The sequence below is a fragment of the Bubalus kerabau genome, chromosome 22 (genome assembly GCF_029407905.1).
Source record: "Bubalus kerabau isolate K-KA32 ecotype Philippines breed swamp buffalo chromosome 22, PCC_UOA_SB_1v2, whole genome shotgun sequence".
NCBI lineage: Eukaryota > Metazoa > Chordata > Mammalia > Artiodactyla > Bovidae > Bubalus > Bubalus kerabau.
The window spans coordinates 12102882-12117811 of record NC_073645.1 but is presented as its reverse complement, the minus strand read 5'-3'; the positions used below and the strand labels follow the sequence as shown (position 1 = coordinate 12117811).

General features: G+C 38.9%; 1 protein-coding gene and 1 long non-coding RNA gene across 8 annotated transcripts in view; one reads left to right on the top strand and one right to left on the bottom strand.

The window, feature by feature from the left end:
* The window catches only part of LOC129636968 (uncharacterized), a 34942-nt gene extending 26860 nt beyond the window's left edge, over positions 1 to 8082 (bottom strand). For all 4 annotated transcript variants that reach the window (XR_008707238.1, XR_008707241.1, XR_008707240.1 and 1 more), the window contains exons 1-3: positions 7952 to 8082; positions 7359 to 7462; positions 1326 to 1419 (exon numbers count right to left, since the gene is read on the bottom strand). This is a non-coding gene — a long non-coding RNA (uncharacterized LOC129636968). The remainder of the gene's footprint in view (positions 1 to 1325; positions 1420 to 7358; positions 7463 to 7951) is intronic.
* ATAD1 (ATPase family AAA domain containing 1) overlaps positions 8061 to 14930 on the top strand; it is a 40790-nt gene continuing 33920 nt past the window's right edge. For all 4 annotated transcript variants that reach the window (XM_055560732.1, XM_055560731.1, XM_055560730.1 and 1 more), the window contains exons 1-2: positions 8061 to 8197; positions 11453 to 11627. In XM_055560732.1, coding sequence (XP_055416707.1) covers positions 11466 to 11627 — 162 coding nt within the window. In that variant the 5' untranslated portion in view covers positions 8061 to 8197; positions 11453 to 11465. The remainder of the gene's footprint in view (positions 8198 to 11452; positions 11628 to 14930) is intronic.

The window sequence follows — 14930 nt, the reverse complement described above, 5'->3', positions numbered from 1 at the left end:
CATGGTTGACAAGTGCTCACACAAATACTAAAGAGATATGAAAGAATCTTTGTTCATATAAGCTTCTGGAAATGAGAGAATATCACTTCACGGTATAATCAAAATAACATCTGAGCTAGTTCAGTGGCATGTTTATTGAGCACTTGCTAAGTGTCAAGAATAGCATGCAGTGCTTTCGGGCACTGTCTCCTTTAATTCTCAGTGTAACTCCATGGCGTGCATACTGCTTTTGTCCGTGTATGAGAGGTGAGGAACTTGAGGCTTAGAGAGCTTAATAATTTGCCCTGAGCCACAGAACTAGTAAAGAACAGACCTTACATCCAAAGCCAACTCTGTTGGGCTGCAGGGTCCATGCTCTTAAACCTCTGTATACCTGATGAGACTGGTCTCTGGTGGACATATCAGGAACAGATTTGTCACAACAGGACGATAGTATAATCATGGTCAGTAAAATGGTTTGATTGCACATGTCCTTTTCTTTGTTGCTGCTATTGTTGTTTTATAAATTTGAACTTGGTCACGATTTTATTCATTTATTTATTTATTTTTGGTTGTGCTGGGTTTTCGTTGCTGCATATGAACTTTCTCTAGTGGCAGGGAGCAGGGGGCTATTCTCTTAACTGCAGTGCATGTGTTTGTCATTGCAGTGTCTTCTCTTGCTGCTGAGAACAGGCTCCAGAGTGGGGCTCAGTAGTTGTGGCTCACAGGCTGTCAACCCATGGCATGTCGAATCTTCCCAGACCAGGGATAGAACTCATGTCTCCTACACTGTCAGGCAGATTCTTAATCACTGGACCACCAGGGAAGTTCTGCACATGTCCTTTTCTTTGGACCATTTGTCTTTCTTTCCTCTTTTTCCCTTCCCAGTCACCGTAAATCTATTAGAATGGTGTCTGCCCCATTCAAAATGTCAGACTGGGGGGTGGTGGTGGTGAATTAGCTAATTAAAACATTCGTTAACTTCCTCCTATGTCCTAGGCATCCTCTTTTCTCAAGAAGTTCACAACTGATAGGAGAACAGAGAAACTCAAACCTCAATTATAATTCTGTGAGATGAGTACTATGCCAGTGTTATGGACATAAATTTAAGTCCTTAGAAAATAAAAGATCTTGAATTTTTCTTGTCTATTTCAGTTTTACTTATGCTTCAAGGTTACAGGTTATTCTGGCTAATACAGAAATGGGGTTGGGAGAGGTTTCATGCAATCTTAACTTTTAAAATGTTAAGCAAAAGCAAAAGCTTAATGAAAGTCTTATTTTCCAAATACTTTCAAGGGCATTTTCCTAGAATCAGGTAAATGAGAGCAAGCAAATGACCTACTTACAGCAAAAATGCTCCAGGTTATAAGGGATGGGAAGCCAAGTGCATCCTGGAAACCACAGCATCTGGTCTTGTTTTATGCTTCATCTATCAATCTGCTGTTACAGGAATTGAGAATCAACGTTTCAACTACAGTTTCTTCTGTTTTGGCTAATGAATTCATATCTTTGTTATTCTTACCCAAGCCCTCCCTTCTCCTCTCCCATTAAAAAAAAAAATTATATGGAAGGGCATTTAGGAAGGGCCCAAATAAATTCTAGGGAGTTTACCCTTTCATTTATGCCTTAAAACTCTTGCTAATAAGGCTACAGTAAGGTTGGACACCTTCCCAACCAATCCCCTGGGTTGATCAGTTCTGACCTTTCACAGAGTATCACTTGGACACAACTTGGTGACAGGACAACAACCACTTAAATAGTCTATTTTTAGTACTGTATTAAACAACAAAATACTGCACATTTTTAAAAAGTAAGTTCTAGAAAATATTTTCTGGTAGCATAAACTGTAAAAAAAAAAAAAGCATAATTGGAAGTAGTCCTTGACAAAAAAGGATTATGAAGCAATGTAAGAATGTAGATTACTGCTACCCGTATGATATGAGAAAATTACATATATACTAATTTCTGTATACACTCATTTTAAATTATATACAAAGTTTAAAAACATTAAAGTATGAAAGGTAGATTTATAATATCCTTTGAACTTTACTATTGAGTCTTTTGGCTCTCTGTGCTTTTCATAGAATGAAGCTATCAATTCATCTTTCCACTTGATACAATCTGTTGAAATTTTTATTTTCCATTATTTTTGCCTTGATACGCCCTCTTATTCTTTCTCCTAGAGTTTCAAGCACCCAAAATTAGTCTTTCTCAGTGCTTTCGTGGCTTCAGAGACAGCTTCATATTTTTGCTTTATTTTTCTTCCTCCACCCATTCTATTATTTAACTTGTCAAAGTAATAATCAAGATTATTATTTTCCAATGAAATATTTTTAAAAGAACCAAGGTTACCAAGTGATTCTTACACTGGCAGAACTACTGCTATATAATTTTATCTATTTCTTGAAGTTCTATTCTTTCTAAATCACTGTGAAGTGAATCATTTCTAATGAGCAATGAATACAGTCATGTTTACCATGTTTATTTATCCAATATTTCAGATTTTTCTTTCCAAAGACTGTTTTATTCTGAATCTTGTCATGAGGCTTCCTGGACTTGATTTCTTAATGTATCCCAGCTAGCTTAATGGTTCAGTGAATCAAATAAGCTTTTGGGTCTGAGACAAAAGAGATTTGTACAAAAATATATACAAAATTATCACTAATAATTTTATATATGAGTTTTATATACTAAGAGTTCTATATACTAAGAGTTTTATATACTGAGTTTTTTTTATACTTTATATACTATATATAAGACTTTTATATATTGCTAAGTGCTAAGCCACTTCAGTCATGTCCGACTCTGTGCAACCCCATAGACGGCAGCCCACCAGGCTCCCCCGTCCCTGGGATTCTCCAGGCAAGAACACTGGAGTGGGCTGCCATTTCCTTCTCCAATGCATGAAAGTGAAAAGTGAAAGTGAAGTCGCTCAGTCGTGTCCGACTCTTAGCGACCCCATGGACTGCAGCCCGCCAGGCTCCTCCGTCCATGGGATTTTCCAGGCAAGAGTACTGGAGTGGGTTGCCATTGCCTTCTCCGCTTTTATATACTAAGTTTGTCAAAGTGTGGTCCCAAACTACCTATATCCAAATCATCTCAAATGCTTATTCAGAATAGAAAGACTTGGACCAAAACCTAGAGCAGTTAAATAGGAGCCTTTTAAGACTGGGACCTGGGCATCTGCACTTTGCCAAGTTTTTCAAGTGAATAGACTCACAGTGAAATTCTACAGCTCCTAATCTAAGGAATCCCTTCCCTCTTCAAGGGTCTGCTGCTGCTGCTGCTGCTAAGCTGCGTCAGTTGTGTCCGACTCTGTGTGACCCCATAGACGGCCCCCCACCAGGCTCCTCTGTCCCTGGGATTCTCTAGGCAAGAACACTGGAGTGGGTTGCCATTTTCTTTTCCAGTGCATGAAAGTGAAAAGTGAAAGTGAAGTCGCTCAGTCGTGTTCGACCCTTAGCGACCCCATGGACTGTAGCCTACCAGGCTCCTCCGTCCATGGGATTTTCCAAGCAAGAGTACTGGAGTAGGTTGCATTGCCTTCTCCACTTCAAGGGTCTAGTGCATTGATTTACCTTGGCTGCAGAGAAAACTAACCACACCTCCATCCAACCAACAAACACAAAGGAAAATTCAGTTTCCTGAGGAGAGAACTGCCATTAACTGTCTTAAGAGGAAACAGTTTAAAAATAAACAAACAACATCAGCTCTGCAGGCCAGAAGGGAGTGGCAGATTTACTTAAAGCAATGAAAGGGAAAGAGCTACAACCAAAATTACTCTATCCAGCAAGGATCTCATTCAGATTTGAAGGAGAAATCAAAAGCTTTTCAGAAAAGCAACAGTTAAGAGAATTCAGCGCCACCAAATCAGCTATATAACAAATATCAAGGAACTGCTCTAGACAGGAAACACAAGAGAAGGAAAAGTCTATTAAAACAAATCCAAAACAATAGGATCATACATATCAATAATTACCTTAAATGTAAATGGATTAAATGCTCCAACCAAAAGATACAGATCTGCTGAATGGATACAAAAATAAGACCTTTAATATATGCTGTCTACAAGAGACACACTTCAGACCTAGGAACATATACAGATTGAAAGTAAGGGGCTGGAAAAAGATATTCCATGCAAATGGAAGTCAAAAGAAAGCAAGAGTAGCAATATCATGTCAGATAAAATAGACTTTAAAATAAAGACCATTACAAGAGACAAGGACACTACACAATGATTAAAGGATTAATCCAAGAAGAAGATATAACAATTATAAATATATATATATATATATGCACCCAACATAGGAGCATCTCAATACAGAAGACAAATGCTAAAGGGGAAGTCAACAGTAACACAATAATAGTGGGGGACTTTAACACCCTACTCACACCAACAGACAGATCATCCAGATAGAAAATTAATAAGGAAACACAAGCATTAAATCATACAATGGACAAGTTGGACCTAATTGATATCTACAGGGCATTTCATACAAAAACAGTAGATTTTACCATTCTCCAGCACAGATCACATCTGGGGTCACAGATCAAGCCTTGATAAATTTTCAAAAATTGAAGTCATTTCATATATCTTCTGACCACAACAATGTAAGATTAGATATCACTACAGGGGAAAAAACTATTAAAAAAAAACCCACAAACACATGAAGGCAAAACAATATGTCTCTGAATAACCAAGAGAACACTGAAGAAATCAAAGAGGAAATCAAAATATACCTAGAAATAAATGACAATGAAAATATGACAGCTCAAAACCTATGGGATGAGAGCTAAGAGGGAAGTTTATAGCAACACAAGCCTACCTCAACAAACAAGAGAAACATCACATATACAACCTAACCTTACATGTAAAGCAACTAGAAAAAGAACAAAAATCCCCCAAAGTTAGTAGATGCAAAGAAATCATGGAGATCATAGAAGAAATAAATGAAAAAGAAATGAAGGAGATAATAGCAAAGATAAATAAAACTAAAACTAAAGAAGATACACAAAATTGACCAAACATCAGCTAGACTTATCAAGAACAAATGGAGAAGACTCAAATCAATAAAATTAAAAAGGAAAAGTTACACTAGACGATGCAGAAATACAAAGGATCATGAGACTACTACCAGCAACTATATGCCAATAAAATGGACAACCTGGAAGAAATGGAGAAATTCTTAGAAAAGTATAACTTTACAAAACTAAAACAGAAAGAAATAGAAAATATTAACGACCAATCACAAAAGATAAAAATAAACAAAAACTTTTTACAGTAAATATAATAACTATTTTTAATATCTTGATTCTGACAATCACAGAGGGAAGGCTCAGAAGGTCTACCAAAAATCTGTTGTTATAATTTCCTGATTAATATTACACATAGTGAATTATTTATTGAGCCCCTACTGAGGGCCAAATATGGTGCTTTGTGCTGCCAGAGATTATATAAAGCTATCCTGGGATGAAAAGCATATGTTCACTCAGTTCTATTCTGGAAGAACATAGCTGATTTAATGATTGCTGGAAATGAATGTGCATGGTATAAGGGAAGGCAGTAATTTGATGTCTTAGGTCCCAGACATAGAAGGCTTCCTAAGGATTTGCTAAATGAAAATCAGATCCAAAAAAGGAGAGATGTAGGTACTTAATTTATAGTTAAACCACTGGAAAAAGGCATGAGCAGCAATATTTATTTGGGGGCATGTAGATTCTTGATGCTTCCCAGGTGGCTCGTGGTAAAGAATCCGCCTGTGATGCAGGAGACCTGGGTTCCATCCCTGGGTTGGGAAGATCCCTTGGAGAAGGGACTGGCAACCCACTCCAGCATTCTTGCCTGGAGAAACCCATGGACAGAGAAGCCTGGGAGGCTACAGTCCAGGGGTTCACAAAGAGTTGGACTCAGCTGAAGTGACTAGACTCTTTACAGGCAGCCTTAATTAATTTATCCAACAATTACCTTTCCTGTGCAATAGGAATACCTGTGTACGGTAATAACCGTACCCCAAATATAAGCAGATGATTTGAGTCTAGATGCAACCATACTGATAGCTCCACCTGGTTCTAGATTTCATTTAGATGTCCCTAGTAGGGTGACCAACTCCTCATGGCTTGCCTGAGACTTTCCCTGTACTAGCATTTAAAGTTCTGTGTCCTAGAAAGCCCCTTAATGTCAGACAAACTGGGTAGGCTGGTTATCCTGGTTCTTAAAGTAAGGCAAGTGGGGGCCTTAGTTAACCCAGTTTCATTCAGTGGACGATGGAAATCTATCACCACTTTGAATGTCTCAGCTCATTTTCCTTACCAGTGGGTATGATTATCCTCACGGGCCACAAAATCTAAAGTTCTTTCCTTCGATAACTTCTACCTTTTAGCTCTGTCAAGGCACTCTCCTATGAGCATCCCAAGCAATGACTCACATTGAGGATAATCCCAGGGACCCAGTGCAGAATCTCTTCCAAGACTGCTGAACACATGGCTTGTGTTTTTTGGTAAATACTATCTTGGTCTCATAACCATTCTGTAGTTCTCCGAGTCTTATTACCCTCTCTAAATAATCAGTCTAGAACTGCCAAACCCAGCTTCATATCATTTTTTTTAAGAATTTATTTATGGTTGTAAACAAAAATACAGACAAAAAGGCATCGACGTAAAGCATGAACCACCTACAGTATTAGATTCTAAGGCCCCCACTGATTCATCAATAAATTCAATCATAGTTTCAAAATATTCATTATATTCCTGTCATCCCTTCGTTATTCTTTCAAGTCTTAATTAAGATTTCATCATGTCATGGTCTTATCTCGTTCACCTTGATTTTAAAATTTAACTGATATTAAATTACTATTCCAAAGAGAGAGTGTAAAGTGTAGGATTTGAATCAGATCTAGGTCCCAATGAAATTTTGTCAGTTATTAGGTGCATGAACTTAGGAAAATTTATCTAAGCTTTAAAATATGCTCATCTATAAATAATAAATAAAATAATGGCTATTTTAGAGGATTGGGGATTTTGAGAAATTTAGGTTATGGGTGTGAAGCATAGAAATCTCTCTCTCTCTCTCTCTGAGTTCAGTCCTTTCGGATTCTTTGAGACCCCATGGACTGTAGCCCTCCAGAGGCTCCCATAGAAACATACTGCCTGACAATATGCCTGCCAATAAGTAGACATTCGGTAAACTGTAGCTATTATCCTCACAATATCACAAGCTTGCATTCACTAGATTCAACAATCAGGCTGTAGAATTTTAGCCATCAAGGATGCTGTCTGAAGTAGACAGGCACAAACGGCCTTCCGAGGAGAGTAGTAAGAGGAACTGTTGCATTACTTCTTAGTCTCACCGCCTCAGTCTGAAGGAAGTGATGCTGGTATACCTGGGGACAGTGTCTAAAGTCATCTCGCCCCCTGGCAGTCTATGTTCTGGAGGAGCCGGCTTTCAGATCTGCTCCCTGGGGACCTTTTTTCACCACGTCTCATTCTGGAAAGGGGAAGGGGAAAAGAAAAAGGGAAGTCAGCGAAATGCAAAACCTGTTACAGATGCCCTATTTTGTCCCTGCTATCAGGCCTGCCCGGGTAGGCTACAGAATCCTTTCGCAGCAAGATTTTAAGGCGCCACCCCCAGGTGTTTGTCTGCGTAGACGAGGGGGAGGCGGGTGAGCTCACCCTAAAACTGAAAGACAGATGGTGAGGGGTGGGGGTTGGCCATGCGCGTTAGAGCTTTGGCTAAAGGACAGAACAGCAGCGTGTGGGTTTGCACCGGGGCTTGGAGGCCAGGGGGACGGTGAAGGGCCGAGGTAAGGGTCAAGTAGAAGTCGAGAAAGAACTTCTTTAAATACTCAGAATACTGAGCATTTCTTTGCACTCTCAAGAAGGCTCCCGGATTTGTCAGTGTTGCGACAGGAGCTGCGAGCAGGGCAGGGACTTTACGTGACAAGCGCCTGCCCCAGTTCTATCTCTGATACTCAACTAAACTCAGAGGTTCGCTTCAGCAGACAGCAGGTTACACATCTGGTGGGTGACCCCGCACCCGCCGAATCCGCCCACCACTTCCAAAAGCCGGAAACACACCCCCTCAAGCACTCGGCCACGGCGGCGCATGCTCCGTCCGAGGGGGCGGGGCGCTACTCCGGCCGGAAGCGTTCTTTCCCAGGCGGCGTTTCCTTCCTGTGTAAGGCTGGTAAGGGCTCCTGCGGCCGCTGTTTCAACCCAGGCGGTGAGTAGCGGGTTCCCGCGGGGCTTCGTAGGGCGGGCGATGGGTCACGCTGAGCTCCTTCAGGGACCCGCGCGGGGCTGGGAAGCCAATCTCGGGTCACCTCGCCGTCCTTCCACGCCCCACCTCATTGTCGCCCCTCAGCTTCCCGCAGCCCTTCGTATCCACCGGATTAACCTCCAAGGGCATCCCGGGCTTCGCATTGGCTCCCGGCCCGGCCTAGGCCCTTAAGTCTCCGTTAGCGCTGCCCCCCAAGACGTAGGCCCTTTCCAGGGAATCTCTAGGCAGCCTAGTCGCTGCGGTGGCTTGAGGATCGTTCCGGGCGACCTCAGAACTGGGGTCCTAGGGAAAGGCGGCCGGAACGAACCGGGTCTGATTGTCGCCCAGGCACTGCTACCACCTACTGCAAAAGTGGAGGTGATTCTTCAGGCCTGGGCGCGCTTTCGCCGAGGATGGTGCTGTTAATAATCCGTCCTGTATGTGAATGTTGGCAGGCTTTCTTTGTCACAGGCAGTGTTCATAGGGCCTTGATGTCTGCGAAACTGGGACTCTGGGGTTGAGAAAAACTTTGTAAAACACTGCAGTGAATTAGAGAAATGCTGTAGCATGAATACCATACTCTTGTACCTTAACCTGCCGGTAAACTGCTTATTGAGGAGGTGGTACGATTTTAAAGTTTACTACCCTGAAATGGAGAACTCTTTATAATGAAGCTATATGTTGTTGTATTTGCCTAACAGATAACTCTGAATTACGGTGTTTTGCTATATTTCTTAGTTGTCCATGGCATCATCCATGTTTATGTGTATATTTGTGTATTGATCCTAATGTTCATACAAAATTGAAATACAGCCCATAGTGTTGTATGCATGTGCAACTTTTATTATATATTCTGCTGTGATGGTATTGTTACCATAACAGCCTTACATTGCAGGCGTATCAATGTCATGAATGGTAGATGAGTGTATAATCAAGTACACAGCTAAAACCTACAAGTATAAGTTTCACTTTCATTTCAGGATTTTGAAGTCACTTTAGAAGAAGGATCCCTTTTAGAAGTGACTAGGTCCAGAGTACTCTATTACAGTTAATAATTTAATTATAGGAAAAGATATGGTTAGCAGAGGCTTTGTCTTGGTTTTTGATAGGTTTAAAAATTGTTAGCTCGTTGACTGGGGTATACTGATAGTAGTCCTAGTTCATGTAGTTCAGTGACCATCCAGTAGATGGCAGTTTTATCACTACTAACTCAAACTTTTGAAAACATTTTATTTGAATATCACTAGTTTAAGCTAATGGAGAAGGCAGTGGCAGCCCACTCCAACACTCTTGCCTGGAAAATCCCATGGACGGAGGAGCATGGTAGGCTGCAGTCCACGGGGTCACTAGGAGTCAGACAGGACTGAGCAACTTCACTTTCACTTTTCACTTTCATGCATTGGAGAAGGAAATGGCAACCCACTCCAGCGTTCTTGCCTGGAGAATCCCGGGGACGGGGGAGCCTGGTGGGCTGCCGTCGATGGGGTTGTACAGAGTTGGACACTACTGAAGCGACTTAGCATCAGCAGCAGCAGTTTAATCTAATAAATCTCAATTTTGCCTGTTGTTTTATTTTCATTTGTGAATAATGCTCCCACATAATGATACCACATGTTCCAACTGAATTTTCAAATTTACTGTGTTGGAAAAAAGACTAGAGAAGACAGTTTTTCCACTTACTATAAGAAGGAGAGTATTGTTAACCCATTTTAGAAATCCATGCTGATGATAGAAAGCACCCTTTGATTTGTTACATAAGAGATTTTAACTATATGGCTTCTCTCTAGCTTCCTTTTTTTTGTTGTTTGCAGAGGGGATTGGTTATTCTAGCTTAATTTTTAATAAGATAATAATGGACTGTGCATTCCTGGAGTAAAGTAATTGTGTCTTAGCCATTATTGTATACTCAAGATACAGTAGGTAATATATACACATGCTTGATAAGTGCTTTATTGTATAAATTGAGTCATTTAATATCCCTAGGCCAAAATGTCTTTATCCAAAATAAAGGTTTTTCAGTTATTTAATTTAAACCCAATTGTTAAGTTTAAATTAAACAATGTATTGTTGTGAAGTGAATGTCTCCTAGTGATGCAGAAGGTTGGAATCCTTGACTTTTCTTTTGGAAATCGTTCAATAGTCTGACACCAATTCTGTTGGAATGACTGAAGAAAATCTTTAAATAATACTAGTGAGAATAGGAACAATAATTTTAGAGCTGGAATGACCATAAATTAGCCTATGAAGAACCTATTTTCACCTGTTGTTCTGAGTACAGATTTTGGATTATTCCTTTTCACACGAATGCAAAGTACACATTTCCCCCCCCCCCCCCCCCAAATCACATAGCACTCAGCACACTCCTTGTGGAGAGAGTATAATGGCATTATTTGAGGCCGAGGGTCTCTCTCAAAAAGTGATGGTCACATCACCCCTAAAGCTTATGTTATCGGATGGTCATTGCCTTTGACACAGGTGTGCATCCCTCCTATAGGCCAAGCTGTGTTGATGTAACTGCTTAGATATATGTGTAAAAATAGGCATGCTGCTTCCTTTTTTCCTCTTTATCTTGGGTGAGAGCTGTATTTTCATGGCTCAAACATTTTGAAGATTCTGCTTGTTTCATACATAGCTAGGTTGTTGGAAATAGTAAAATGGCTCCAACAATTTCATGTCACTTGTGAATTGAGAAAATGGCATGTATAAATTTTAGCAGGCTTTGGAAACCTTTAAAAGTAAGGATGAGAGAACAGTGAGTCAGTTCACAGTTTGAATTTTACTCAGAAATTACCTCGTATACCATTACATTAGTAAAGTATTTCATTGTTTGGCTGCCTTTTTTCAGTTGTCTAAGTGTTATAGTCATCATTTATCTAGATTCCCTGAAATAGTTATTTAAAAGTTGTTTAAAAGAGTAAATACTTTAAGACATGTACTGCATTTTTCAATAGAATTATTCTGTACTTAAAATTACATGAACTTTTAGGAAAGTTTATTAAAAAATTTAATAAATAAGCCTGTTTCCAAGAGGAGCTTAAAATGTGTTTGTTTACTTAACATTTAAAAATCCATTTCTCCTTAACTAAAACACTTACGAGGTAGGTAATGTTGACTTTGACTAAAAGTCAGTTTTTTCTTGTTTAGTTTATGCTACCTATCAGTCTCCCAATTTTAATGAATCTAGTTATTATCTACTGACATTTCTATTTGTTTTTTAAGGTTAACAATCAAGATGGTACATGCTGAAACCTTTTCTCGTCCCTTGAGTCGGAATGAAGTTGTTGGTTTAATTTTCCGTTTGACAATATTTGGTGCAGTAACATACTTTACAATTAAATGGATGGTAGATGCAATTGATCCAACCAGAAAGCAAAAAGTAGAAGCCCAGAAACAGGTATGATTAAAATGTTTGAGGATCATTTTTCTTGTAGCTAACAAATTCTTTTTCATAAAACTAAGGATATAGTAGAATTATAAATTAATGAAAATTCTATAAGACCCATGTGGAAATGTTTTTATATAATATTTAATTTCATTATTCCTAAAAAGGTATTTTTTTGTTAAATCCTTTTCAGCTGTGTAGGCAACTTAGGAGAAAAAATGAAGAATAAAAATATTACAGTATTTTAAATGAATATCCTAGTTAGAATAATTTTTCAGCTTATAAATGAAGGAATCTAGGTAAAATTTTTCAACACACTAAACAAAAAATTTTATCTTCAGTAATGGTATACATTTTGTGTGACATGTGAAATATTCCTGTTTTGTAAATAAGTTCATTTGTATCATATTTTAGACTCCACATATAAGTGATATCATATGATATTTGTCTTTCTCTGTTTGATTTATTTCACTTAGTTCCATAATCTCTGGGTCCATCCATATTGCTGCAAATGGCATTATTTCATTCTTTTTTTATGGCTGAGTAGTATTCCACTGTTAATAATGTACTCCACCCATCTTCTTTATGCATTCATCTGACCATGGACTTTTAGGTTGCTTCCAGGTTTTGGCTGTTGTAAATAGTGCTGCTGTGAACATTGGGGTGCATGTATCTCTTTGAATCATAGATTTCTCCTGATATATCCCCAGAACTGGGCATGCTGGATCCTGTGATAATTCTATTCTCAGTTTTTTAAGGAACCTCCATACTGTCCTCCATAGTGGTTGCACCAGTTTACATTCCCACCAACGGTGTTAGAAGGTTCCCTTTTCTCCACACCCTCTCCAACATTTACTATTTGTAGACTTTTTAGATGATGACCATTCTGACTGGTGTGAAGTGATACCTCATTGTAGTTTTGATTTGCATTTCTTTAATAATTAGCAGTGTTGAATGTCCTTTCATCTGCTTATTGGCCATCTGTATATCTTTAAAGAAATGTCTGTTTAGGACTTCTGCCTATTTTTGGATTGGATTGTTTGGTTTTTGTTGTTACTGAATCACATAAGCTGTTTGTATATTTTAGAAATTAGGCCCTTGTCAGTAGCATTGTTTGCAAATATTTTCTCCCAGTCCATAAGTTGTCTTTTCATTTTGTTTATGGTTTCCTTTGGTGTGCAGAAGCTTGTAAGTTTGACTGTAGAAGTCGTGTCGGACTCTTTGCAACTCCACGGACTGTATAGTCCATAGAATTCTCCAGGCCAGAATACTGGAGTGGGTAGCTGTTCCCTTCTCCAGGGTATCTTCCCAACCCAGGGATCAAACCCAGGTTTCCCGTATTGCAGGCGAATTCTTTACCAGCTGAACCACAAGGGAAGCCCAAGAATACTGGACTGGGTAGCCTATCCCTTCTCCAGCAGACCTTCCCGACCCAGAAATCAAACTGGGGTCTCCTACATTGCAGGGAGATTCTTTACCAACTGAGCTATCAAGGAAACCCTGATAAGTTTGACTAGGTCCCATTTATTTCCTTAGAAAACATTGCTATTATTTATGTCAGAGAATGTTTTGCCTATGCTTTCTTGTAAGCGTTTTATGGTATCATGTCTCGTATTTAGGTCTTCAAGCCATTTTAAGTTTATTTTTTGTATGATGTGAACATCTTTTCTAACTTGATTGATCTACATGTAGCTGTCCAGCTTTCTCAACACCACTTGCTAAAGAGACTATTTTTTTCTCCATCGTATATTAAAGATTTTAGGTGATGTTCACAGCAATGTTTTATGAATAATTCACCTTACTGTAGCATATAACAGGAATTAGAATCAGTGTCAACTTAAAAAAGATATACTATAAGAGTTGTGAGTTAAGTTTTATTGGGGGCAGAATGAGGACTACAGGCTAGCAGACAGCACCTCAGATAGCTCTGAGAAAGTGCTCCAAAGAGGTGGGGGCAAGGTCAGTGTTTGTGATTTTGGTGAAGGGCGAGTTCATGCAATCAAGCACTTACCTTACAAAAAGATTTTCTGCTGGTCACAAGGAGCTGATGTCTAAATTACTAGGGCTGTGCTAAACTATTGTAATGGAAGTTATTGAATAGCTAGGTCATTTCCAAATAAAATAAATATTCAGAAAGGAGAAGGCTGTAGCTGCTGCTACTGCATGTGTTATAACCCCTGCATTTGTAGCTGCTCCCACAACCACATCAGCACAGGAAATACCAGAGGCAGAGCCAGAGCCTAAAAAGGAGACTGAAAGTGAGGCTAAAGATAACCTTGATGACTTAGAAAAGCACCTGGTGAAAAGGCCCTGAGGTCAATGCAGAAGGCTCAAGTGTCCCCACAGTCCTAGGTGGAAATGCTTGTTATAATGTAAATTTTATTTGGTTTGTATGCAATTCAGTTTCAAAATTGCTAAAAATTTTTTGAGCTTTAGACTATAACATGTGTTGTAATAATTGCTAGGTTGAAGTTCCCCACGTGAAAAAGAAAAAGGCATGGATATACATGGCAAAAGACGTCCACAGTGTATTAGTGAGATGCTTTCATTGACAGCGGACATAAGTTTGTTTAGAGTGAAATATTTTAAGTCAAAAAAGAAAAATCCCCTTTTTTTTAAAAAAGGGGGTTTAAATATTGTTGCCATTCTTATGCTTCATTTAAATACCCCTGGCTATCCCCAGAGGTTTTTCTTTCCACTTTTTCTCTCTTTTTTTCCTTTTTCTCATTTGAGTCTTAGCACCCACTTATGATGCTTTCAACCTTTCCCAGAACTACTGTTGAACTACCACAAAAGTGTAAATGAATATTTTAATGCCACAATCTTTCCTGTTGCCTGTGGAGTCTCTGCTGAAATGAATCAGGATTCTGGCTCTGAGACAGAAAATGAAAGCATGTTGTTTGCCAGGACACTGTAGGTTTATATAAATGTGTAACAAGTTGATTTGGAACACTGGAATTTCATTCTTTTCTCTTTTTTTGTAAAGGCAGTTAACTAGTCCCAGGAAGGATCCTTCAGTTATATAAAATTTTGTTTTATGAAAAAAAAAAAATAAGAGTCAGAAATATGAATTACTGAACACTTTCTCTTACAAAGAAACTAGAGATTTTGGACTATTGATAAATAATGTTGTGTGCCATCCTGAGATGTCCTCTATAAGAAAGCAATTGTTTTTAGAAATGATCACTGGTATTTATGTTTGCCAATCTACAGAATACTAATATAAAGGACAGTTAGTTCATGATTGTTTAGGAAAGTGTGATGTGATTTTCTATTAAAGAAGGTATGAGGAATGGAATTGATTTTGTTAAGGGG